At 46.7% G+C, this 27,509-nt stretch overlaps 1 protein-coding gene across 1 annotated transcript in view; it reads right to left on the bottom strand.

The window, feature by feature from the left end:
- PHGDH (phosphoglycerate dehydrogenase) overlaps positions 1–27,509 on the bottom strand; it is a 175,411-nt gene that overhangs the window by 33,143 nt on the left and 114,759 nt on the right. The window contains exons 5-8 of the mRNA XM_078652629.1: positions 23,999–24,097; positions 23,326–23,458; positions 15,664–15,812; positions 7,570–7,722 (exon numbers count right to left, since the gene is read on the bottom strand). Coding sequence (XP_078508755.1) covers positions 7,570–7,722; positions 15,664–15,812; positions 23,326–23,458; positions 23,999–24,097 — 534 coding nt within the window. The remainder of the gene's footprint in view (positions 1–7,569; positions 7,723–15,663; positions 15,813–23,325; positions 23,459–23,998; positions 24,098–27,509) is intronic.

The raw sequence follows: 27,509 nt of genomic DNA, 5'->3' as shown, positions 1-27,509 counted from the left end.
AACCACTCCTTCCAAGCAGTGAAAGAGGCCTCTGAGGCTGCCTTCCAGTGACAGAGGACCACTTTACACGCCAGGGTTAGTAGGAGGTCGAGGAGTTGGCGATCATGATCTCTTATTAACATCGGGTCAATGGCCCCCAGAATTATGTAGATAAATTCCCTCTTCGGTTTAATGGCAAATATGTGTTCAATGTAGTCAAAGACATTGGACCAGTACTTGTGTAGCATAGGACAATTGAACAGCATGTGCGGCAGGTCACGTCAGCTAGGGAGCAGTTCCAACACGTGGGGGTATCTTTTAAATTAAGTTTAAATAAATTTTGTGGGTCCAAAAACACTCTGTTAAGTATCATGTATTTGGTTTGCGAGAGGATTGGTGAGACTTTGTGTGTAAGAGCCGAAGCGTGGATCCTGTCCCAGTTAATAACTATCCCGGTATTGTTAGGTTCTGTTTCCCATTTAAGCTCGTTTCGTCTCAGGGATTTGCTTGGTGTCGGCGCGAGCAATTTGTAAACTCTTGAGACAAAGTGTCCTGATGATTGTAAGTGAGGGAGCGTCGACTTTAACCAAGGTGTTGAGAGTGTGAACGAACGTGTGGACAAAGCTGACTTTAATTTTAGGAAAGTGTAGAAGTCAATTGGCTGAAGGGAATGTTTCGATTGGATCGTTGCAAAAGACAGTGGCATGTGCCCATCGTACAGATCCGATACTACATTGATTCCTTTGTCTGACCAATGTTCCCAGTTAAGGGGTGAACCATTGACCTTTATAAGTGGGTTACGCCATAGAGATGAGGAAGCCGACTTCTTTATCTGGAGGCCAGATTTATGTGTGTGGTCTAGTCTCAGGAGAGCTCTTTTGGTGTTAAGCATGATGTACTTAGAGTGTGTGAGGTGTGATAGATCCATGGTGAGTGTCGCAGCGAGTGGGGCTTTGCCTATAATCGACTTTTCTATATTGATCCACAACGGCGTGTAGCCAGGATCTTCGACGAGCCAGGAAGTCCCTTGTTTACACAAGAAAGCGGTTTGATAGTTTCTAAAGTTGGGTAAGCCTAGACCACCTTTAAGTTTTGGAAGCTGCAGTTTTTTCATAGAGATTCTGGGCTTCTTCCCCTTCCACAGGAAGTTTCTAACTAAGTTGTCTATTTTTTGTAGGAAGTCTTCTGTGAAGGTCATGGGGAGCATGCTCGCCATATAGTTAATTAATGGGGTGATCATCATCTTTAATGTCTCTGCTCTACCCCACCACGACAAGAATTTCGGGGACCATCCTTCCAATAGTTTTTGTACTTTCTTGAATAATATATCTTCGTTAATTTTTAGTGTCGTGATTAAGTCTTTCTCAAATTCCAGGCCCAAGTATTTAAAGCTCTTTGGTTGCCAGGTAAGCCCAGAATTGCCTAAAATATTTTTATTGCCCATATTGTTTAGCATTTTCACCTCGGTTTTGTCCTTGTTGAGGGAGTATCCAGACACACAGGAGAACTCTTCGATCGTGGAGAGCAAGGCAGGTATAGCTCTATCTGCCTGTTCACTCATGACTAAAACATCATCAGCATATGCCGTGAGCTTGATGGTACATTCTTTAAATTGAATCCCTGCGATGTCCGCATTCTCCCGGATTTGGTATGGAAAGGGTTCTATTGCCAGGAGGAATAGTGATGGGGACAAGGGGCATCCCTGTCTAGTCCCCTGTTCTAGTTTGAAAGGGGAGGAAAAGGCTCCACCAGCTCTTACTCTAGCAGTGGGACATGCATATAGCGACATTACCATTTTAGTAAATAGAGGACCCAACCCGAACTTATGTAGGACTGCCTCCAGGTATGTCCAATCCACTTTGTCGAACGCCTTTTCTGCGTCGAGTGTAATCGCCGTAGTGGGCGTGGAGAGGAGCTTAGCTTTATCGATTACATGAGCTAGGATTCTGGTATTATCACTTGACAATCTATTTTTCAAGAAGCCAGCTTGTGAAGGGTGTATTAAGGACGGGAGCACCTTCTGGATGCGTCTTGCTAGGATTGAGGCCAAGAGCTTACAATCCAAGTTTATCAACGAGATAGGCCTGTAATTTTTAGTTAGTTTCGAGTCCTTCCCTTCCTTGGGTATCACAGCTATCACTGCCTCAGCCAACGTTCCCTTCACTTCTCCCGTAGTACTAATATTGTGGAACACGTCTAGAATTGGTAACTTAAGGGTTTGAGCAAAGCATTTATAAAACTGTGCCTTAAATCCGTCTGGTCCGCGGGCCTTCCCACTCTTAAGAGACTTGATTCCCCTTACAGTGATCCTCCTCTATCGCCCTCCTCAAAACATGCCATCCTTCGTGTCTTCTCTGCAGGATCTCTTGGCCACCCTGGCTGTAAACAATTCCTCGCTACTTCTGCTCGGGGATTTTAATTTTTGGCCGGGTGATCCGCGGGAGGACTCTTCCTCCAAAGATTTCTCTGCCACTCTTCGCTGTCTTAATTTTTTATCTCACGTTTCGACCCCCACTCACACCCACGGTCACATCCTTGACCAGATTTGGTCTTTACGTTGCAACCCCTTGGTCTCTTCGATTTCCCCCTGTGTTTGGTCAGATCATTTTTTGATCTCCTTTTCCATCCCCCTGGCTCAACCCGAGAAAGCCCTTTTGCCCAAAAACATCTGGGCTCGGAGCTGGAATAAGGTTGATCTCATTGATCTTTCCTCCTCTTTGTCTTTATCGGCTCCCATCCTGACCGATCTCCCCGTAGAAAATCAGGCGGATGCTATTCGTACCTGGCTTTCCTCGGCTTGCGATCAAGCCGCTCCTCTTAAAAAGATCAGATCGGCCCGCCTTCACGACGCCCATAAGTGGTTCTCCAACGACCTCAGATCCCTGAAACTAGAGCTCAGGCGGTCTGAACGTCGCTGGCGTCGTGACTACTGCCCCACTCTCCGTCTGAATTATAAGGCTCTCCTCCATAAATACAAATCAGCCATCCTAGCGGCCAAATCTAAATACTTCACGGACCGCGTAGCCCTTTCGGCTAATAAATCTCGTGAGATATTTTCACTGGTCCGTAGCCTTGCCACCTCTGACCGTGCTGGTCTCTCCCCTGCTCCTTCACAATCTTTCTGTCATTCTCTGAATGACTATTTCATCAATAAAATAATCACCATTAAGGCCAACATCCCGATCGTGCCCCATCTTGACGTGCCGGATCATTCCCCCCTCTCCCCCTCTGTTTTGGACCACTTCAAACCCATTACACCAGAGCTCTTTCTTGACCTTTTGGCTAAGGTCAAGTCTGGCTCCCCGGCAGACTGTGCTCCTGCCCGTATTCTTAGAACCCTTTACACTAGTTGCCCTACCCCCCCCCCCCTAACCTTTCTCAATTCCTGCTTGGCTTTGGGTTCTGTCCCTTCTTCTTTTAAGTCTGCCATCGTGCTTCCTATCCTGAAGAAAGCTGGCCTGGATCCCTCCCTTCCATCGAATTTTAGGCCGATCTCCCTTCTTCCCTATCTAGGGAAAATTCTTGAGAGCTACGTGACATCTTGTCTCTCATCCTACATAGAGGAGAATAACATCCTGGCCTCTCATCAGGCCGGCTTTCGTCCCGGCCACTCAACTGAGGGTGTGGTCCTTGCGGTCCTGGACGAACTGAAGGGCAAGGCCGATAGTAATCTTCCCCAGGCCTTAGTCCTTTTGGATTTGTCCGCTGCGTTTGACACGGTCGATCATGCCATCCTTCTTGACCGTGTCAGCGCAGCGGGCATCCAGGGCTCTGCCCTTTCCTGGATCGCGTCCTTCCTTCAGGGACGATCGCAGGCTGTTCACCTCTCTGACTTCTCTGCACCCCCCCTCCCTGTCACATGTGGGGTACCCCAAGGCTCTTCTCTTTCCCCTCTTCTTTTTAATCTCTATATCCGCCCTCTTATCTCCTCGCTTCTTGAGCTGGGGGTCTCGGTGTATAACTACGCAGATGACCTCCAGCTCGTCTTTGATCTATCTTCCCCCACTTACTCCCTTCCTAAGCTCAGCTCTACTCTTGTCTTTATTTCCCAGTGGATGAGCTTCAATCACTTGAAGCTCAACCCGGACAAGACAGAGCTCGTTCTCACTGGTGGCCCCTCTAATCCTTGGTCTTCAGCCCATTGGCCCCTTTCTTTTGGTTCCCCTCCTGCCCCTGTCCCCTCTGTCCGGACCTTGGGCATCAAGATCAGCAATGATCTTTCTATGCATGCGCACATCAGTTCTGTTGTATCCTCTTGTTTCCTTTCCCTCCGCCTCATCCGCAAAATTTCCCGGTTTTTTTCTGTTGATGCCCTCAAAGTCATCATCACTGCCCTCATCACATCCCGCCTGGATTATGGTAATGGCCTGTATGTAGGCATTCCTGCCTACGAGACTCGTCGTCTCCAGGCCATCCAGAACCAGGCGGCCCGTCTTGTTCTTCGTCTTCCTAAGTTTTCCCATATCACCCCTGCCCTCAAAACCCTTCACTGGCTCCCCGTTCATTTCAGGTCCCAGTTCAAACTTGCTTGTTTGGCCTTTCGGGCGCACGCCCGCTCCGCTCCTCTTTTCATTAATTCGCTGATCTCCTCTCACGCCCCTAGTCGCTCTCTCCGGTCTTCTTCCCTCTCTCTTCTTCACGTCCCCCGCTTCCGCAAATCCCGCACTGGTGGCACCCGCTTCTCTGTGCGGGCTCCTCAGATTTGGAACACTCTCCCTCTTTCTATTCGCTCCATCCCCATTTCTTCTCACTTTCGCAAAGCTCTTAAAACTTTCTTCTTTCTTCAGGCTTTTCCTGGCTAAATTCCCTTCCGTGCCCTCTTGGTAGATATGGATGTGATCCTCAGCGCCAGGAATCCGCTTGGCCGCAGTGCGCTCTATAAGTTATTTTTTCATTTCATTTCATATCGCATTATTGACTTCTACCTCAGATATCGGTTCGTTTAAGGAGTCTTGTTGTGAGGGCGTAAGTGTTGGTAGTGCACATTTGGAGAGGTAGTCCTCCACTTTCTCTCTCCCCACGTTCGCGTTCCTAGCGTACAGTTTCTCATAGAGTTCTTGAATAAGTTGGCAATTTTATTGGGGTCCGAAGTGGGGGTGCCTGTATCATCCAGTAGAGAAGTGATCGTGTTTTTTTGAATTTTAAATTTAAGGTAGGCTGCTAATCCTTTCCCTGCTTTATTAGAATCGCAGATTTTAAAACGTTTCCGTCTATCTAACCAGACTCCTGCCTTTTCACTTACTAGTTTATTGTAGATATATTTTTGATTGGACAGGTCAGTCACTAGCTTGGCACTTCTACTATTTAGATATTCGTGTTGGAGTTTTGAGATGTCCTCTTCTAGTTTTAAAAGGGCAGCATTGCGATTTTTATTAATTGCGGATGATATTTTTATGATGAGTCCCCTTACGGTGGTCTTTAATGCTTCCCAACGGATTAAGTCCGAGGTGTCTCCCTTTTTATTGATTATTAAGAATTCCTTGAGAGCGCTCCCTATGGTTTCTCTATGTTTCTCATCATTCAAAATGGCCTCATTAAGGCGCCACATCGACTGACGGATTGTCGGTTTGACATTTGTTAGAGTGAGTGATATACAAGAGTGGTCGGAGACGAGTCTTGGGGTGATGTCTGTGTCCTCTATTCTGGCTACAGCGTTCCTAGTTATAAATATGTAATCAATTCTTGAAAAGGAGTCGTGAGGTGGGGAGTAGAAAGAGTAGTCTCTACCGTTCGGGTTCTGAATACGCCATGTGTCTACCATGTGAAATCTGTTACATAGCTTAGTGAATTCCTTATGGCCTTTGCCCGGTCGGAAGGCGCACTTAGAATCCCTATCTAGGGCTGGGTCAAGCGGAAGGTTGAAATCCCCTGCTAGTATGTGGACTGTCGAGTCCGGGATGGTGTCTATCTGCTTCGCTAGTTCTAACCAGAAGGAAGGGTCATGGGTGTTGGGGGCGTATACCGTTGTAATGTAGAATTCAGTATCATCTTTAATTAACTTCACCGAGATCCATCTGCCTTTGGTATCCACGGATGAGGAAACTACTTCCACATTCGCTTTCTTAGCTAATAGTATCACTACCCCGTTTTTCTTGGATATAACTCCGGAACCAACCACCTCAGTAAAAAACTTGTTACGAAGGGTGTGAAAGTGTTTTGCCTCCAGTTTCGTCTCTTGTAATAGGGCTATGTCGCCCTGTTGTCTACGGAGATAGTCGAGCACTTTTTTGACGTTTAATCGGTTGGTTCAAACCCTTCACATTCAGTGAGAGTAATTTAAGGTTAGCAATGGTTGTCGTCCCTATCGGAGTATCTATAGTAGTAGCCATCAACTATCATGTGTAGAGCATATTGACATACCACAATGAGGTATATTATTATCAAAGGGCGCGTTTTGGTCTGATCCCAAGTGGAGCAGCACCACGTAGGAGACAATGCTGGCATGAGCAATTGTCGTAGTGGTTTCAAGAAGCACATTTGGTTGCAAGATAGGATGCAAATTTGAAAAAACAAGGTAAAACAATACACAAAATGCAAAAACAATCCCCCCCCTCACCCCTACAAACCTCCCTCCACCCTCCTCCCTCACCCACAACCCACCCCTCCCACCCCAATAGTAGAAAAGGAACATGACGACTCGGGAATGACCGCGAGGCCGCCTCCAAACAGCTTACTCACAACTATTAATCTTAGGAGCTTCAAAACACCTTTTAGAGTAAGAGTGAAACAAGTATGCAGACAACGAGATATAAGATTGATGCTGTAACAGTGAATTCAGCAAAAGCCACTACAGTGATTGTAGCAGTGGGAACTAAGCACACCAGTAATAGCTGGTGAAGTGTCATGAATGTACGTAAAACCTAGGAGGTGTGCTACAGAATAAAGCTATAACATATTACGCTATTGTTGAGACATAAGATCACTAGCATAGTAGTCTAAATATAAGTTGTAAAACAGGGTCTTGAGAAACTGTTCTGACACATTCAAGGTATTAGAAGGTATTAGAAGATCCGCTAGCTTTAAAGCAGAATTCTGCACCACTGTACCAGCCATCACACCGAAACCCATGGAGAAGCAACTGAGAGGGAATTTTCTCTCGAGAGGCTCAGTTCACCAGGCCGGTTCAGGAGCTACATTCAGACAGTGTGATAAGTGATCACACTTCACAAATGTTCGAATTAAATTGAAATATCACAGTAAAAACAGATAGTAAGGACATTCAAGACCATCCTGGAAGGTTTTTACGGTCCAGCCTCCATTTCTTTCAAACAAAGGCAGCTTAACGGTTGCTTTCTGAAATAGTTCCTGTAACATTCCCGTTGGAAAGACACTTTGCGCGAGGTCCACATGGAGATGAACCCATTCTTACCAACACAAGCTAACCACTTAATGTCAACTAGTCAAACACTTGCACATCTATGGGTTTATTTTATTTATTTATAAAGTTTTATAGGTGGGGAAGGAGGGCAGGTTATTCCTGGGACATGTGCTTTAATCCGCAATGGGTGTTGCCTTGATAGTAGACGGGGAAGCAAGGTAGAGGTCTGAATTTCTGTGTGGTGAGGAAGATGTAAGGGAAGAGATACTCACAGCACCAACCAGCGCCTTGCCTTTCACCAGGTCCACAATCTGCTGTGCAATGTCCTCCCCGCAGCGATTCTGGGCCTCGCGCGTGCTGGCACCCAGGTGAGGGCAGCTGATTACATTAGGGTGGTTCACCAGGGCCCGGTCTTGAGGAGGCTCCTGCAGAAAATTAGTGCCATATTTGATTAATATAAGGCCACAAAAGATACACACCAACCTTTTTCTTGGCAACACAAGATTATTGGTAGATGTTTGAACTACATTAATATTGGTCAACATAATTGGTAGAACGGCAAACTCTATAGAGTGATCAAAAGCAGGGACCAATGCAAAGGTATGCCAGCATAGGTAAAGCCAATAGGTCTGGGTATAATGTGCTAATGAAAGCAGCATTAGCACATTAGAGCAAGTCAGATACATGAAAGGGAGCTGGCAAGAGAAGACTGAGGATATTTGTAGACTTGGCTTTCGTGCAGTTCAATGCAAGCACTGAAGTGGAGGTGGAAGAATACACTGAAACAGCCAATAGTATTAAGTGAGACATGAATACTCTGGTGGGCTGAGCCAAGACTTGAACGGCAAAGTCTCAAGCCCGTAGATTAAAGAGCTGGTCCAGGGAAACAATGGTTGAAAGATGAGGACCAGTGCTTTATTAGAGCCAGCAGTTACGGCCCACCAGCACTCACATTTAGGGACCGGCACTTACTTGTTTTTCAGGCTTTAACCCAGAAAGAGAAAAAGAGAGAAAAAACTAGAGAAAAAATAGAAAGGGGGCAATAAGGAGGAAGATGGAAAAAGAACCTGAAAGTGTGAGAAAAAGGCAGGATATGTCTGGTGAAGAATGAGAGCCATGAGATGGAATCAAGACGACGCAGACTTGCATTGCACATCCCTGATATTTGATAGTGCTGGACGCAGGCTTCACATTATAACTTTGAGCCCTGGCACTTTATCTTTTACAGATTAGGCACTGGAGCGGACACACAGACTACTCTATGCTACTGTTAACAATAGGCCTATTCAACAGTTGTGCTGTCAAACCCCAAACCTAAAAATAAGCAGGTAGAGGGGAGTGCCTGGAGAAACAATGTCATTGGTATATGTGCAATTTACACTAGTAAAAGGGTTAGGATCTCTAATGTCTCTTAGTGGTATGTTGAATTGAGGGTCTCTAGTGTTTTCTTTAGTATTAGTATCCTTCCTCCCCTGATTCTTATCTAATGATCTTATTTTATTTCATCCTTTAAACCTATATGTATGTATTTTATTGTACAGTTGTATCACTGCAAACTGTAACCCAATTGTCCTATTACTTACCGGTAATCTTCATTACTCCGGGTCCCGTAGTCCTCGACACCTTCATAATTACAAGTGGAGATAACCATCTCCCGACAGAAAAAAAGAGCAGAGGCATGCTGGGACCCTAATACTGCCCCTCCCACCGGGAGTACATAAGCAGTACTTACCCAGCATCCCGTCTGTACAACCAAGCCCAGACAGGAAGGCCGGCCGCCCGGGAGGGAGGGAGGGGCGTATGAAGGTGTCGAGGACTACGGGACCCGGAGTAATGAAGATTACCGGTAAGTAATAGGACATTACCCCCAGGTCCCTCCGTCCTCGACACCTTCATAATTACAAGTGGAGAATACCAAAGCAGAAAACCCGGCCTTCCGCACGCACAAGCACACCCAGGAAACCACAACAAAAGCAGCCACCCAAGGGAGCACCGAGAAGGAGGAAAGGAAGACTGCAGGAAACACCCGGCCCGCAACCCAGAACATGACAGCAGGGACAAGGACCGGAGACAAAGAAAAAGGCCAGGGCTCCAAGAAAAGGAGGCCGCCAATCCGCGAAACCGGCAACCGGGACCCGGACGAGGACACCAAGACCAGCCAAAACAACCCACCGGAGAAGACCGCCAAGGCCAGAACCAGCAGGAAGGCACACAGGGCCAGGCAGACCCACCAGGAAGACGAGACAACCCGGAAGAAAGCCAAAGAAAGAAAAGGCCAACAGAGTGCAGGCACAAGCACCCAGCCCAAAAAGGAAGAAGCACAGGCCAGAAACTCGGCCAAACTCCCAAAAAGAAAGGACTCGAGCCCAAGAGAACCGAGGAGGAAACCCGGCCGAGGAGGCCCAGGAAGCAACAAGCACCCAGGAGCCGAACAGGACCGAGAACCCGACCCAAAAGACAGGGACGGGGAAGAACCCCATAACCCAGCCGAAAGCCCACCAAACAAGGAGAGGCCAACAAGACCGGAAACCAGCAACAAAGAAAACTAAACCAGGTCGGGAACAGAGAAACGACCACAAGCCCAGAAAACCCCAACCCCAAAGGGATGGAACACAAGGCAGGAGGGGAGCACAGAGCAATCGGGAAACCCCAGCAGCCGCCCAACGAGGCATAGAGGGCAGCACAAAGAAGGCGCCCATAAGACACAGGACCGCCCAGGAACCCCACACCCAGGCCAGGCCAGCAGCAAGGGCAGGAGCAGCAGGAAAAAGAAAGCCCAGGGAGCACAGCACCCAGACCATCACCACAAGGCCACAACCCAGCAACGCCGGAGAGGAGCCAAGCAAACCGCAAAAAAGAGGTCAACAAACGCCAACAGAACCGGGAAGCCAGGACCAGAGCCAAGCAACCCGACCACGCAGGAGGACCCGTAGGCCCAATCAAAACCCGGGAACGAGCCCATGCAGCGCACACGGCACAGCAAAGGGACAGGGAGGAACCGGGAACCCCCAGCACACCCCCGCCTGAACCACACAGAAGGGCGGAAAAGAACAGAGAAAACCGCCAAGGCGGAAGCCAGAGGAAGCAGAGGGCCAACAAGCAGAAGGCCCCAGACAACCCGCAGCCAGGAGGGAGAACCCCACTGAACCACACCCCACCCACAGAGAGGGGGGGAGGGCACCCAACAGCCCCACAACGGGGACCAAGGGAGGCAGAAGCGAACCAGGACACCAAAACCAGGAAACACACAGCAGAACACCCCCAGAGCTGGCAAAACAGCCAGGAAGCCCAAGAGGCACAGCCCGAGGACAACCAGAACAAGCAGGAAGCCCGCAGACCATCGGAGTCAAAGGACCCCACAAATGCCCCAACACAGGCGAAAGAAGCACGCCAAGAACCGCCAGCGGGAAAAAAGCCCCGAAGGACCCAGCAGGGTGCGGTCACAACAGCAGAGAGCCCCACCAGGACACAAAGAAAGCCCAGGCAAGGACGCAGAGCCCAAAAGAAGACCAACACGCAAGAGCAGAAAGCCCCAGCAGACACCCAGCCAGCACAGAAAGGCAGCACGGCTCCAGGCCACCAACCGGGAGAACAGGAGACCCGGAGAGGGGAAAAACAGGAGCCCCGCCAAGGGCGTGTCATCAGCAAAAGACAGCCAGGCCCAAACAGCAGCGGCATGAACACCAGTGCCCAGAAGGTAAAACACCACCGGAAAGACAACCCGGGGGGAGGAAGCACCAAGGCAAGAAGAGCAGGCTCCCCACATCCCCGACAGAGAAGCCATACCCACAGGAGGCCCCCAACCGGGAACAAACCAGTCAGGAACCCAGGCAGCACCAGGAGGAGCAGGCAGGAAAACACCCAAAGCAAGCCAAAAGGCAAGCACAGGAAGAGCCAGAGCAGGAGGGCACATGCTACCGAAGCAAAGGAGAACAGAACAGCCACAGCCAAGGCAGCAACAACCACCCCGGTGCAGGCAGAACGCCCCCGAGAGCACCTGGAAGGACACCCGAAATCCGAACAGGGACCAGGCACCCCCCAAGGGATGGGAGAAAACAACTCCAGGAGCCAGAAGCCCCCGCAGACCAAACCCCAACCAACCAAGCCGAAGCCAGGAAGCGGAAGCGCACCGCAAGCGGAACACAGTCCACAAGACAACAGGCAGCTCGCAGCGGAGGCAAGGCCACCCGGAAAAAAAGGAGACAGAAGCAGCACAACCAACGCCAGGCCACGACAGCCACCCAGGAGACACCCCAAGAAGGAGGCGCAGAGGGGCAGGAAGAAAAGCGGGGAAACCCGCCGCAGACAAACAGGAACCCAGGGGAGTCAACTGGACCCCCCCACCCAGCCAAAACACCGACTCCCCACCCTCCGGGGGCCGGGAGCTGCAAAGGAACCAGAAGAAGGGGGGAAAAAAAGCGCAACCTCAACAGGCCGCGGCCGAGGAAGCGTGAGGCGGCCCGGCACAAGAGCAGCAGCGGGCAAGGCGGAAGCAAGCAGGCAGGAAGAACCCAACAACACAGGGAACTCCAGGAGCAAGCACAGACAGAGCCAGCGAGAAAAAAAAAAGGAATCAGCGAACCACAGGAGCGACAGGAACCGACAGCAACCAGAGGCAGGCCACCAAAAAGAAGGGAGAATGCCAACAGTCCAGATGAGCAGCAAACAAGCCCAACCGAGAGGAGAAACCCTCAACAAGACCCGGGACACAACGCAAAAGCACGCAAGGCCAGGAGCAAGGACCCCACCCGAAGGCAGCGACCCAAAGGAAGAAGGCCCGCAGGGGAAACAGAAACAAACCCACCACGCAGACCATGGCAAGAGAGCACCCAGGAAAACCACACACCACAAGGGTGGGGGGGGGGGGGGTCAGAGACCCGGCAACCAGCAGAACAGAGAAGGCCAGCCCCAACCTAAGGCGCACCGAACCAGGCAGCGAACGCCAGGAGCAAAGGAAGGGAGAGGAGCCCGCAAAAAGCGAACAAAGAAGGAGGGGAACAGCAGCCCGACAGGACGCACCCCGAGAGGAGCGGCACAAGCAAGAGACCGCCGAAAGCCACCCACGAGGAGCAGACCAGCCCCAGCAGGAAGCACCCCAAACAAAGCCGGCAGAGGGGAGCATTATAAGCCAAAGCCAAACGCCAACCCATAAGAGAAGGACCCTGACACGCAGCATGAACTGACCGAAGACAGAACAAGGAGCCACGCACCCCACCAGCCCCAGAACCAGGCAGCCCAAGTAAAAGGCAGCAGCCCAGCACCAGCATGCAGGGAAGCCGGGAGAGCACCGACTGGGATGTAGCTCAGAGGCAGAGCGCACGCAAGCATGAGGTCCCGGGTTCAAACCCCGGCATCCCCAGGAGACTCCCGCAGCCCAACAACCAGAAGGGCCAGGAAAAGAAAAGGGCCATGGGAAAAACAGCGGCCAGAAAGTCCAGAGGAAGGAACCACCCCACGGTAAGCAGGGTGCGAAAGCCAGCCACCCGAGGCCACACCGACCGCGGAAACAGGAATCGAATTCCATGGCCATGGAGAACACGGAACGAACCCCCGCTCCAGGACAAAAAAGAAACTCCGGGAAGAAAAGAAAGGGGTGCACCGCCCAGAGGGCACCCCAAGACACTCAGAAGGAAAGGCAGAAAGAACACCAATAACACAAATACTAAGGTGCAAAACATGCCCAAAGTTTGCGCCTCACATCCAGCAGCATTTTTGAAGTGATTTCCCCAGAAGCACAGGCGGTGGACACGACCCCGAGGCACGAACCCTGGTCTCCAGCACCAAAGTCGGCCCCATATTTCACCCTGCAACCTGCCATGTCCGTGCTCACCCCTCACTGAATCAGGCCCACAACAACAAGGGTCGGAGCAGCCGCACACCCCAGGGACAAAAACAAGGCACCGCGAGCTGGAACAGCGGTGAATCACAGCATAATATGAGATAGCCCCTAATACATGGGTTACATAATGCAAACATCTCACAAATGAAGTGGGGTACGAAACCCAGGAGCAAGACATATCACCACCCAAATCCGACAGTCAGCCCAGCATACTCATCGGAATCCGCACGTAGGGCACAGAGAGAGGCAACACCGCAAAGCGGGACTCACCCGGAGCGGGAGCCGGAGCAACACGAACAAGGCCCCCACTCACACAGCCGGCTTCGGAATCCATCCAGCGCTGCGCCTCCAAACATCCAGCACAGCACGTCTCCCAACCCGGCCAAGCTTGGGGAGATGCGCACAGTGACCCGGAAGCATCCGGGAGACGGCGCACCAGCCGCAAAGGGCCGGTAAAAATCCAGAACACCGGCCAGGAAGAAGCCATGCCTCACAGCAAGCCAGGCAGGCCGGGAGGCAGACACACCAGGAAACAGCACCCCTGTCCGCGAAGCCAGGCAGCCGAGCAGGGGGAGCAGAGAAGAACCTGCATGCCACCCCAGCCCAGCAGGAGCAGGGGCAGCAACATCACAGCACACCATCAGTCCATTCTGTCGAAGACAAAAAAAAAAAAAGAACAGACGGGATGCTGGGTAAGTACTGCTTATGTACTCCCGGTGGGAGGGGCAGTATTAGGGTCCCAGCATGCCTCTGTTCTTTTTTTCTGTCGGGAGATGGTTATCTCCACTTGTAATTATGAAGGTGTCGAGGATGGAGGGACCTGGGGGCAATGTCCAATATATAAGGGGTGTATAGCAAATTCTAAAATGGAAAATAGGAAGCAGGCACAAGACTAGATTTTTTGTGTTTTTTTTTTTTAGAGTTCTGAATGTCAAATGGTGGTCGCTTTAGGGTGCTAAGCCGATGGGACATTAGGTTAATCAAAAATATTACATTGTCCCATAGATGTCCCATCATTCCCAGACACAAGAAATCGAAAGGGATGTCATATGCAATCATAACAACCTCCCACCTGCAACAGGGTTCTCCATGACTTTCGATGGCCACCAGCGATCACTGCTGCTTCTCCCTGCTTCTTATGTGGTCCTTCCTCGCACCTACACCCCACATAACCACTTCTCTCACTGACTAATATCATGTGTATTCATCCAGTGGAATTGTAAAGCAATCTGATATCATCAGGTTTAGTACCATTTCTACCCTTTTTTTAATATAAATGGGTGAACATGTACAAAGTTTCTGGTTGATGCATCTAACATATGAAATTAACTAGGCAGTGAGGACCCAAATAAAGGAAAACATACCATCAATGACCCATATTCAGCCACTACCAGTGAACTACAGGCACAGTCAGTACCACATATCATTTAAATATTCTTTACAGTTTTATATATCATGCACTAGGTCCATTAGGGCGTCAGAAACAACAAATCGAAACTAAACCAAGGGACGTACAAACCATTATGATCAAGAATACAATCAAAAGTAAAACACATACAAAGTCATAAACGACCGTGGAAGCTATATGAAGGCATTTTATTTCGTACCTCATATTCACCTGCTGCATAGCATTTTTCAGTCTTGAACCTGGCATCCTTGGGCATGTTTACGCGTTACAATATATTGCTACTTGTTCCCAAGTTATCACTACTATGTGAGAAGTGATGAGCAGGGATAATTGGGAAATCACTGTGGTAGCAGTGGGCGCTGCTGCTTTGCAAAACATGGAGAAATCGGATTTTGGGCACATTATTTTGTTTAGCTATAATCTTTGTCGGATCTTTTGTGAACCAATGCACTATATGTATGACTAATAAGCCCCACATCTAGAATTCTCCTCTTTGGGAACCTACTCAGTTTCTAGTTACTTCTCAAAAAAATACCGTTCTAAATAAAAAAACACACGGTATTGTACAATTTTATACTCCATTCTTTAGCTGTGCTACACGTTTCTGATTTTTGTAATAATGTGTGATATTCAGGATCAGTTGATATGTTTTTAAACTCTGTTTCTGGAACCTGAACACACACGCACACACTGCCACCATTTAAGATTCAACTGTGTTAGGCATAGTCCTGCTGTCAGATGGGCAGCTGGAAGCTCGGAAGTTGTTGCAGATGTCTGACACGAGGCACGAGCTGGGTCAGGCTTCTTGTGTTACACTGTTGTTAGTAGTAGTGCAATAGGGTTCTAGTAACTCCACTTAGCTGGCAGACCATTGTAGAAGTAGAGAATTCTGTGACACTACATTCATCCACATAATCAGACTTCTGTCCTCTGGCTGAATCTAAACATTAACAAAGAGGAACTCTGTGATCGATCTCACATTCTAAGATAACCTAAGAGAACAAGTACTTATTTTTCTGGAACTTTCCATCTAGTTTGGGTGGAAGGTCAGTTGGACATTTGAGCATGTGCAATCAAGGTATGACGGCCAATCGGCTTCCAACAGAGCACACCGCTCACCTCTGTGAAGACATCAAGGCCGGCACCGCCACACTGCCCAGACTCCAGTGCCCGCAGCAGGGCACCCTCGTCAATGATCCCGCCGCGAGCACAGTTGATAACCTGCACTCCCCTTTTGCACTTAGCAAACGTCTCGTCATTCAGCAAACCTGGAGAGAAATAGAGGGTGTAAGTTGTATCAGGTCATAAGGAGAGCAAATTCACGAGAGTCCGAAATCTGCTTTACAAGAATGGGGAGTCAAACCTTAGGCACAGACATCACAGTCATAGCTGTCTCAACTTTCAAAAATTGGAGAGGATCAAGTGCACCCTTTCATCAGCGATCACATGTTCCTGGGACTCAAAGGCAGATAAAAACCTTTGGGCACCTTGAGTCTGAACTATTCCACAACTATGATCAGAGTTCATATCCTATTTGATCTACCATTTCTGATCTAAATTCTTCCATATATACCTCACCCACCGCTAACAAACTCCGCAAAATGTAACTTTTAACTGGCCTTGGTCATTTTATTCTCACAGAGAAGGAAGCACCCATCCTGCTGTTATCTGCTTCACTCACACCCGCTTCTACTTCGGGAAGATACTTAAAAACATTCCTGTTCAAGTGTAGCTTCACAGACCAGCGCTGTCCTTGCTAACTACCTTTTTCACCAATTTTTCTTTTTCACCTCTGCGTTAATTTATCGGTGTTTCTGCTTAGCAACTTTCTCATTTCACAAGTCACCCATGTTAAGTGTCCTCATGTCCTTCCTGCATTAGGTGGTGCTACATCAAGGTTGTCAAAACTTGGTTCGGGAGAGCTAAGCCATGCCAAATGTTCAGAATAACGAAAAACTACTTAAATGATCCTTTTGGGAAACTGCTTGTGGCATGAGTGAGAAGTAACATTCTTCATTTTAGTTGTAACTGAGTTCCCTCACAGCCTAGCAGGGCAATCCTCAAAGAAAATCCAATTTCATCAAGGGCATCTTAGCTTACCATTAGGTAGCAGAGCTAGAGCATCAAGGCAATCTCCGGCGTGGGTGTGTGTGCACAGGGAAACAACCTTAACAACACGGTCAAAACACTGCAGTACATGTAGGTCGGCTGGAGTTGGAATAGTAAATCATACTATTCTTATGTCCAGCGCCCTACAGCGCAAGTTGTTGTAACGACTTGCGTTGTAAAAACAGCAATGTAACGGACCGCGATCTAAATGATCGCGTTGTTACATTATACATTTGTGTGCACAAGTCAGCATACAGTTGTTTAACAATATAGCAAAATTACCTACAATGTCTACACCAAACTAAGTAAAAAAAATTAAAATGACCTTCAATTGAAGAAAACTGAGTAAGGCGTTCAAAGGTAATAAAGAACCCTACTTCAACCCCATTGGAAATAATGGCGAGGAGGAGTTAAGGTCGGCTACATATACAGCAGTACAGCCAAGTAATCTGCTATTAGAACAAAAAAGTTATTCACAGGAACATTTGAAAGAGCCTTTAGTATCACACAGGCTGGTTGGGGTGGGGACTCAGTAGAGAAAGTTCTTAGTATTGGCAAACTGTCTATCAGTGCAAATGTGCACTGAATGTTTTTTCATTGATTGTTGCAAGTCATTTTCTCCGAAACTGGCTTCGACGGATCGGTGCATGTTACTTAGCACAACCTTTCCAATGTGGTTCTCTCCTTGGAACAAATAACGAAGTGTCAGGCCCTTTCCAGCTTCTAGACTCATTAGAACCTCCAGGATACTGTAGTCAATGGGAATCAAGGTCCCGCTACAAAACACCCACTATAAAACAAAATGGTACCTGTGTAGTGTTCTTGGAGATCCACTTCCACAAGGTGGAATAGCTTCTCATGTGCTAGACTCTATTTCCGTGGAGGTCACGTTATCCATATCACGAAACAACAGCTGTGCTCAGGATTGTAACCTTTATATGTGCGAGTGAGCCAGTCCGGGATCTGGCATGGCCAGTCTGGGATCTGGCATGGCCAGTCTGGGATCTGGCATGGCCAGTCTGGGATCTGGCTTGGCCAGTTCTTCACAGGTTTTTGGAGCAGAGATTCACCTAGGAGCATGAGAGCTTTTCCCCTGAATCTTAACAGTACTAACTCGGCTAGCTTCTCTGAACTCTGCACAAGGTGCCTCCACAAAGACCGCAGCGCAATAAAAAGACCCTTTTCTCTATCCAGCAAATAAATGTTTCATATCATCAGATCTAATAACAGTAATTATTACTGCAGCCAACTATGAAAGGATATAAACTTACCGCCAATCCAATTACAAATGTAGTTGCTTCAAACTGCTACATTTAGTTGTTCACTGTCACCAATTTCTAATTTTGGCTTGGCTTTCCGGTTTCTCCCAGATGGCTGACGCAGTCTTCGACACTGCTTAATGTACGCATTTCTTAAACCAAATGAGTCCAGTTGGAGCATGGCAGGTGAGTCTGAACCCGTCTTGTTACCTCGTACTGGCCAGTCAATTAATGCTTTATACCTCTCAATTTCAGCCCGGTATCCTCAGATAGTCAGGCTGTCGTGCACAGTTGCACATAAACATGGAAAATATACTCTTACCCAAACTATAAAGGATTAGTCTTGCTGGCGTTGCTCCGGCCTCCGCTTAGGTGATAGCAAGGGGTCCAAAAACTTAGGTTTACATCAGCACAGTTGGAATGTCATTCAACAATAATTAGTTAATAAGTATATGCAGCTTTCTTATAATTATGGCATAGCTGTGGTCCTAGTGGACAAATATGGGACAAAAAAATACATAAATCCTTTAAAGAAAGGCATCTAGGGCCAGATGTAGGTAGCCAAATACCGGTCGGTAACGGCCGATTTCGGCCGTTACCAACCGGTATTTGGCTTTTGAGATGTAGGTGGGTCGGAATTTACAGAATCGGTATATTTACAGTTTCGGTAAATTTACCACTTCGGTATTTTACCGAATCGGTAAACATACAGATTCTGTAAATCCATATGTAGATGACACTCCTGAGAGTGCCACACACAAGAAGGGGGTGGGGAACAACAGATAAAGTGATACGAAGACAGGACTAAAAAGTCTAAATCAATTGAAAAAACTGCCCTCACTCACACACAATGTGTGTGACATGCTTCATCATCGGGTCTGCTTACAATATGCCCCCGCGTAGCCACGCAGGGGGCGGAGCATAGGGAGGGGGAAACAAAAAAAACAAGAAACACACACTACTCAAAAACACCAGGTACAACATATAAGTGACACACAGTGATCACATAAATAGGTGTTGTCCGTCCGGACTGGGTCAGTGGCAGACTAAACGTGCAGAATGAAAAGTGCTTGTTAAAACTGGCTCATGGGTACCCACCAGTGCTTTATTCCAGGGTCCCAAGGTCAGGATTAAAAATGAGGTGAAGGATGTATATGCGTTTAGGCAGAAAGTCAAGGTCCACAAACACTACTCCTTCTACTGCAATGGTCAACATGTTTCGACCGTAACTCCGTTCCCTCGATTAAATGGGTCACACCGGTCTTCGTCAGGACAGTCTGACTGTCCCAGTCCTTGTATGCCTCTTACCTCAATGCAGTGATGGGTAGAGGAAACCACGTGGAGGGTACTTCCACAACCGTGGAATGTTATTACTACAATAAATGAATGATTATATTCAGAACAATAATAATTGTAGTATGTTTGAGTAGAGTTAAGTAGCTGTTGGTAACCCCAAAGCAATAAGTCCTCCAAATCCCAATTTAGCAAAAACCAAAGATTATTAATCTCGATAACAGACACGTTCCAGGGATAAAACAACACTTCACCTATAAGCTAGGAAACTCCCAACTCCTATTACTAGGGTTGCAACAATTTCCAAAGGTACAGAACCCCTTCATACACTGTGATTAAAATCGCCCATAGCGAGAAAATAGGTCTTACCGAGTCTATGTATTATTAAGGCTCGAAATGGCGTCAGCGGGTGAATCTCCAGAGAACACAACCTAGGTTCATAGGTAAAAAACATATGCAGATAAGCAAAAATGATTTGCAGAAGAAACATCTCATTGGTAAACCACATGGACCCCCTCCGTTGCCGTTATAACGGGTATGAGCATTCACACAGAAAAATCACCATTCGTCTGTGTCCTCACTAATTATTGCGCTACAATTCCATGATGTGGGCGCAGTGTATGATCTATGAAACCAATGGTTCCCACCCAGATCACACATGTGCCGATTCGGAGTAGTGAGCCCACATGGTGCCTTAAGAAATGATCGATTATCAACCCTTGTGTCATAGCCCCACTCACTGTTCCGTCGGATCACTCCAGCACAAGTCGTGCCCGCCGTACAAAAACGCCGCGAAGATCATGGCGTATTGTGGCGCTGCTGATAAGCCCGGTCAATCACTTCCGCGTGATCACGTCGGATGACGTCTTCACGCGCTAGGTGGAGATGGGAAATGTAGTTTTGCCGTCTTAGGAGATCATTGTTTACACCCGGAAGCCCAACTACCCGCTATACCGATGGGAAAGGTTCTGTTCCTAAGTTAGATAATTATTACTAAAACCAATAACCCATGTACAAGCTATAAATTCTCAAAAATGGTACCAGTGGGACACCTGATAATGCAACATTCATATTGACAATGTATGATGAAGCAACCAATATAATTAATCTATTGGAGGGGATTAGTATTACTTATAGAGGTTCGTAAGTCTCTACCAGCTTTAAGCTTTCTGGTATAGGAATGGGGAGTCTTTCTGGTATAGTAGTAGTGAATATAGACCCCCACCCCTTTACGGACAAGATTTCATTCATATTAGGTAGTTCATCTCCCCAGGGTCAACCACGGTATCTCATCATTCAAACCGTGTAGGTCACTACGGAGCCGGTAGACCCACCTTTGTTAAGCCAGAAAGCTTAGAGCTGGTAGAGACTTACGAACTCTATAAGTAATACTAATCCCCTCCAATAGATTAATTATATTGGTTGCTTCATCATACATTGTCAATATGAATGTTGCATTATCAGGTGTCCCACTGGTACCATTTTTGAGAATTTATAGCTGGTACATGGGCTATTGGTTTTAGTAATAATTATCTAACTTAGGAACAGAACCTTTCCCATCGGTATGGCGGGTAGTTGGGCTTCCGGGTGTAAACAATGATCTCCTAAGACGGCAAAACTACATTTCCCATCTCCACCTAGCGCGTGAAGACGTAATCCAACATGATCACGCGGAAGTGATTGACCGGGCTTATCAACAGCAGCGCCACAATACGCCATGATCTTCGCTGCATTTTTGTACGGCGGGCACGACTTGTGCTGGAATGATCCGACGGAACAGTGAGTGGGGCAATGACACAAAGGTAGATAATCGATCATTTCTTAAGGCACCATGTGGGCTCACTACTCCGAATCGGCACATGTGTGATCTGGGTGGGAACCATTGGTTTCATAGATCATATACTGCGCCCGCATCATGGAATTGTAGCGCAATAATTAGTGAGGACACAGACGAATGGTGATTTTTCTGTGTGAATGCTCATACCCGTTATAACGGCAACGGAGGGGGTCCATGTGGTTTACAAATGAGATGTTTCTTCTGCAAATCATTTTTGCTTATCTGCATATGTTTTACCTATGAACCTAGGTTGTGTTCTCTGGAGCTTCACCCGCTGACGCCATTTCGAGCCTTAATAATACATAGACTCGGTAAGACCTATTTTCTCGCTATGGGCGATTTTAATCACAGTGCATGAAGGGGTTCTGTACCTGTGGAAATTGTTGCAACCCTAGTAATAGGAGTTGGGAGTTTCCTAGCTTATAGGTGAAGTGTTGTTTTATCCCTGGAACGTGTCGGTTATCGAGATTAATAATCTTTGGTTTTTGCTAAATTGAGATTTGGAGGACTAATTGCTTTGGGGTTACCAACAGCTACTTAACTCTACTCAAACATACTACAATTATTATTGTTCTGAATATAATCATTCTTTTATTGTAGTAATAACATTCCACGGTTGTGGAAGGACCCTCCACGTGGTTTCCTCTACCCATCACTGCATTGAGGTAAGAGGCATACAAGGACTGGGACAGTCAGACTGTCCTGACGAAGACCGGTGTGACCCATTTAATCGAGGGCACGGAGTTAAGGTCGAAACATGTTGACCATTGCAGTATAAGGAGTAGTGTTTGTGGACCTTGACTTTCTGCCTAAACACATATACATCCTTCACCTCATTTTTAATCCTGACCTTGGGACCCTGGAATAAAGCACTGGTGGGTACCCAGGAGCCAGTTTTAACGAGCACTTTTCATTCTGCGCGTTTAGTCTACCACTGACCCAGTCCGGACGGACAACACCTATTTATGTGATCACTGTGTGTCACTTATATGTTGTACCTGGTGTTTTTGAGTAGTGTGTGTTTCTTGTTTTTTTGTTTCCCCCTCCCTATGCTCCGCCCCCTGCGTGGCTACGCGGGGGCGTATTGTAAGCAGACCCGATGATGAAGCATGTCACACACATTGTGTGTGAGTGAGGGCAGTTTTTTCAATTGATTTAGACTTTTTAATCCTGTCTTTGTATCACTTTATCTGTTGTTCCCCACCCCCTTCTTGTGTGTGGTACTATATTTCTGTGGGGGTTCGTGGGGTGGTGGAACTGATTTTGAGACCCTCTCCCCTCTTTTGTGATTGATAATCCTGAGTGTGCCACAGGCCCTTAAGAGCCGGTATTTTACCACCCAATCCTATAGGGTGGTAAAATACCGAATTCAGGTGTGCATGCACATCTGTGCATGCACACCTGTGCAATGTGACACACAGACATGCCCTTAGGGCATGTATGTGTGCCACATGGCACACAAGCCTGTAGTTGGGGTGCTAGAGGGTGTCAAAGTGACACCCCCTGCACCCTTGCAGGTTTCGGTATTTACCGATTCAGTAAATACCGATTCTGTATTTCCCATTGATTCCTATGGGCTTCAAGGCCCTTAGGAATCAATGTGAAATACAGATTCGGTATTTACAGAATCGGTAAATACCGACTCGGTAATTTTTTACCTACATCTGCCTCCTTCAAATTTACCGACTCTTAAATACCGATTCGGTATGGGTCGGTATTTAAGAGTTGGTAAATCGAAATTACCTACATCTGGCCCCTAATCTTTTTTCCCTCATTACCCCATCTCAACTCCCTTCACGGATATCATTTACCACAAACTAAAGGGCAGAAAGAGGGGCTTTGTAGAGTGCGAAATAAAGTGGAAGTCACATTTGCAATCTAATCATAGCTGCACAGTTTAGTTCGTATGTTCTAGTTTTGACTTGATGTATTCACCAAATGCAAGCAAGCAGGTGGAGAGGGCCCATGGCTCCACTCCACAAACTCATACATGCATTTCATGATCTGTGCAACTACATGCTGGACAGTGTGAGCAGCTGAAAGTAGCCATAAGAGGCTGGCAGCAACACAAAGATCTCTGAACCAGGCTTACTACTGACAGTTAACAAGAAGGCCTTTCCTCCAGGTAAGCATTATTATTTAGTGGTGGTACATATGAAAATAATATGTCCCTTCATGTCTGCAGGCAGGATTGCACTGTTTTTCTTTGATTTATGACTGCAATACTCATCTATAGGGCCTGACCCGCAGAATGTACATGTTTCCCAAATATACAACACTCACCCGTGGTGGATGGCAGGAGCGGCGTGTGCACAGTGATGTAATCACACATTGGCCAAATCTCTTCCAGGGAGAACTGTTTGACTCCGAATGCGGCTGTGACTTCTGGAGGAATGATAGGGTCGTAACCTATGGTCTGAAGACATTGCAAAGTGAGAATCAGATGCTGCAGCCCACTGTAATCCTCGCCTGCCACGGTCAACAAACCTTCTACCCTAAAATACATCGTAAGGACTATATATCGAAGTTCAACCTGAACAAGTCTTACACTTGGCTAGATCCACTGTTTGATCAAAGTTGTGAAATTGTCAAGATACGCATCCTCAACTTGTCATCGTTTCTACAAGATCCTTAAGTTCAGCAAGTTCTGGAGTTGACCAGATCCGGCATGTCACCATGGCTGCGTGAATCTCTTCTACCTGTACCTCACTTCACTTACTGCAAACATTTAAAGTGCATAGGAATGAGATAAACAATCTTCTTAAGCACTATATAAAAACTGTGATATTTGGAGATTAGGATTAGTAGTTCTCCATGTCTGGACGGGTTATGTCTGCTTCTGTTATGGTCCATAAAGTGACAGCTTACGCACAGTGTTTTGGATTGTAGTGAACCCTATCATTTATGCATTTGTAGTGCGCAATACCTTCTCTCACATGAAGCATCTGCAACGTACCTTCATGTTGAAGGACTGCATCCGGGTGGCTACTTCCTTCCCGATTCTTCCAAGTCCCAGAATTCCCAATGTCTTCCCATAAAGCTCTGCGCCCATAAACTATAAAGTAAAAGGAAAAAAGAATATACCATGGGAAGAGAGACCATGCACAGCAATCCCATCTCCAAAACCACCATAGTTGTGCCAATATCCATTTCGAATGGCGAATGTACTATGTACCATGTTTTTCCCAAGAGGATCATATTCCATCTATCACAGACAAGGCCTCATAGGATAACATACATAATTAAGGACAGAATCAGGACCACCTTCTCTGAAGAGAAGACCGCTGGAAAATGACCCCCCTCCCCCCAAAGAGTAATCATCTGACTGGCACAGCTGAAAATTTAAATACAATTCACAAATTTCCCAACAGACTAATGGCTAGGAGGTAACACTGGACCTGTGACTAACTCTGGACACCTCCAGAGTACTTTTAGATTCACCTGCATGTCAACTAGTCTGCTGCATGAAAACTTAGGTCAATTATCTTTGCAACATGACTGTAACAGCATTTAAACAAGCATTTGCAATGCAATAGGTCTTGCATTGATTAAGTTTGAGCTATTGGCATTGCTAAATATTGCAACACCAATTGCAACAAAAGTCTATAAATTGTAGGCCAAAAAAATGTGTATTTATTTTTGTAGCAATGGTGGCATGCTGCGCTTTAGATGAATATGTTTAAAAGTAAAGTGCACCATACTGCGATTGCTACAATAGTTAATTGTGGATGCATTCACAATTGATGTGTGCACTGATGGCTGGTGGTGTGTGTGCCTGTAGAAATTGTGCACTGATGGCCGGTGGTGTGTGTGCCTGGTGAAAGTGTGCACTGCCGGCTGGTGGAGTGTGTGCCTGGTGGAAGCGTCCACTGACGGCTGGTGGTGTGTGTGCCTGGTGGAAGCGTGCACTGACAGCTGGTGGTGTGTGTGCCTGGTGAAAGCGTGCACTGACAGCTGGTGGTGTGTGCCTGGTGGAAGCGTGCACTGACGGCTGGTGGTGTTTGTGCCAGGTGAAAGCGTGCACCGACGACTGATGGTGTCTGTGCCTGGTGAAAGTGTGCACTGATGGTGTGGTTGTGTGTGTGGTTATCTGTGTGGTTGTGTGTGTGGTTGTGTGTGTGTGTGTGTGTGGTTGTGGTTGTGTGTATGGCTTTGTGTGTGGTTGTGTGTGTGGTTGTGTGTGTGGTTGTGTGTGTGTGGTTGTGTGTGTGTGGTTGTGTGTGTTTGGTTGTGTGTGTGTGTGTGTGTGTGTGTGTGTGTGTGTGGTTGTGTGTGTTGTGTTTGAACTAAAAAAATGTAAATGTTTATTGTAAAATTAATTAAAAATATACAATACATAGAGCATTAAAATGAACAATTAGAGTACAGAATCCAAACAGTCTTTTATTTTGATTGATGTAACTCATCTGCTTTATTAAAAATGTAAATCTCCAAAATTATTCATCGTGGCCTAAAAGAACAAAAATATAAGAGACATACCAGCAAGCCTTAATTTGTCCTGGATATAAATGATAATAAAAGTTTAGAATTTAACTTAAAATCAGACCAGTGGTCATTTTGTTGGTATGGGCCAGGCTCTTTAGCCTTTAGGCGTGGCAGGGCAGCGTCTATGAATTTAACAAGGCGTCTGGTTATTTTGAGATTCTCTCTGCTCATTACATATTATAGGGCATCTTTAACAGAGCAACACCCTTTTTAAATGAAAAGCGGCCTTTGCCATCTACAGTGTCTAGGTAGGTAAGCCGGGCAAATGCGAACAGTGTATATCAGTGATTCAGTTTTGTAATTGCACAAACGTCTGCGTTTTGAGTAGTCCTTGTATGTTGACCACTGTTGCTTGAACTCCATTAGAGGAATCCATAACAAGACCCGAGTACAGGCCGCCAGCAAACAGTTTAACACAATAGCCTGCAATTACATAACCCATACCAAACACGCGTATTTGCCTCACCATTTTTTTTCCTGAATTTTACCTTAGACTCAGTCAGACTTAACATCTAGCCTCTCTCAGCAGACGGGCCCAAAGTGAAAGCGACGGTGATTTTAAATAAATGAAGGCGCTTTGTCATGCTGTGTTGGGAGGCGGGAGGGTTCTGAAAGCACCAGCGATGTAAATAAAGGCACTTCACCATGCTGAGGTGGGAGGGGTATTCTAAGTTAACTATTATTGTAATAAAGGGATGATAGCGCATTTGATCTAAGTTTGTGCCTTGGAGGCACATAATTGGCAATAGAGAAACACAGCGGAAAAGCAAGACTTGTAGTTGATAGCAACAATACAGCCTTGTTAACGTATATATGGTATTTTTATAAACCTGTGAAGTAGTAACCTTGGGCCGCTCCAAGAAGACGGACGCCAAGTTACACTGCTATTTTGAAGTTATTTGTTTCTCCTATGGCGCTAAAGCACACAATGTGAAGAAGAACTGTGAAGTACTTGGGTGCAGCTTTAACACTAAGCCAAGCAGCAAGGGTGCAATGATGTGTTTGAATTGTAAAAGAAAAACACCGAATGAAAAAGAGGCCTGTGAATTTGATGGCTGTGGCTACAAGGAAATGGACGTTAGGACAGACACTAACGTAGTTTAAAAAAAAACTATTGTGTGCGGAGGAAATCACATGATAGCTATAAGGGAAAACCGTTTTACATTTATAAACATTATGCGCTTAGCAGCAAAAGACTATATAACTCCAAAAATTGTAATTGGACCACTATTACAGGCAAAAACATTGGAGACATTAGCAATATGACGTGTTTGGCTAACAAATAGCACAGTATTAGTAAATGTAATATTTAACTAAACGGAAAACGGAAGTGGAGCTGTAGCTGAAACCGAAACATTGCCGCTGGCTACGTCCATAAGTATAGAAATAATATCGGCAAACACACAGCACCAATGTAAATGACTGGGGAGCTGTAGTGAAACAAAAACATTGCCTCAAACGAAATGCTGCATATGTGCCGCTGGCTATGGAAGCCCAGAGGTTACTGCTGGCGCCGCTGTTTTTTTATTGAAGCTCCTTAACGTTTACTGAACATGGCACAGAGAAGGTTTAAGAAAATAGTGAGATACAGAGGGAGATACAAGATATATAATTAGAATAAGAGTGTGTGACAAAGAGAAAGAGACAAAAGAAGGAGAGAAAGCATGAAAGAGAGAGGGTTATGGGTTGACGCATGCATGGATGAGTGGGTAGATAGATGGGTGGGTGGGTTACTGGCTAGCTGGCTAATGGGATGGAATGGTTGGTAAGTGGATGGGTAGTAGAATGAGGAGATAAAAACCGAGGCAAAGAAAGAGGAAGAGTATGAGGATGGTTTTAACATTTGTGCCATAGCAACTTTTCATTTGTAATCCGGCCCTTAACCTGGCTCACCAAATAATTTTTAGGCAAGTTTGCGCTGAGAACATATTGATGACAAAACTGTTATAGGGAGCGCAGTTAGATGTCCATATAGCTGGTTA

The sequence above is a fragment of the Lissotriton helveticus genome, chromosome 7, assembly GCF_964261635.1.
Source record: "Lissotriton helveticus chromosome 7, aLisHel1.1, whole genome shotgun sequence".
NCBI classification, from domain to species: Eukaryota; Metazoa; Chordata; class Amphibia; order Caudata; family Salamandridae; genus Lissotriton; species Lissotriton helveticus.
The sequence above is the reverse complement of the archived record's forward strand: the minus strand, read 5'-3'. Positions and strand labels throughout refer to the sequence as shown.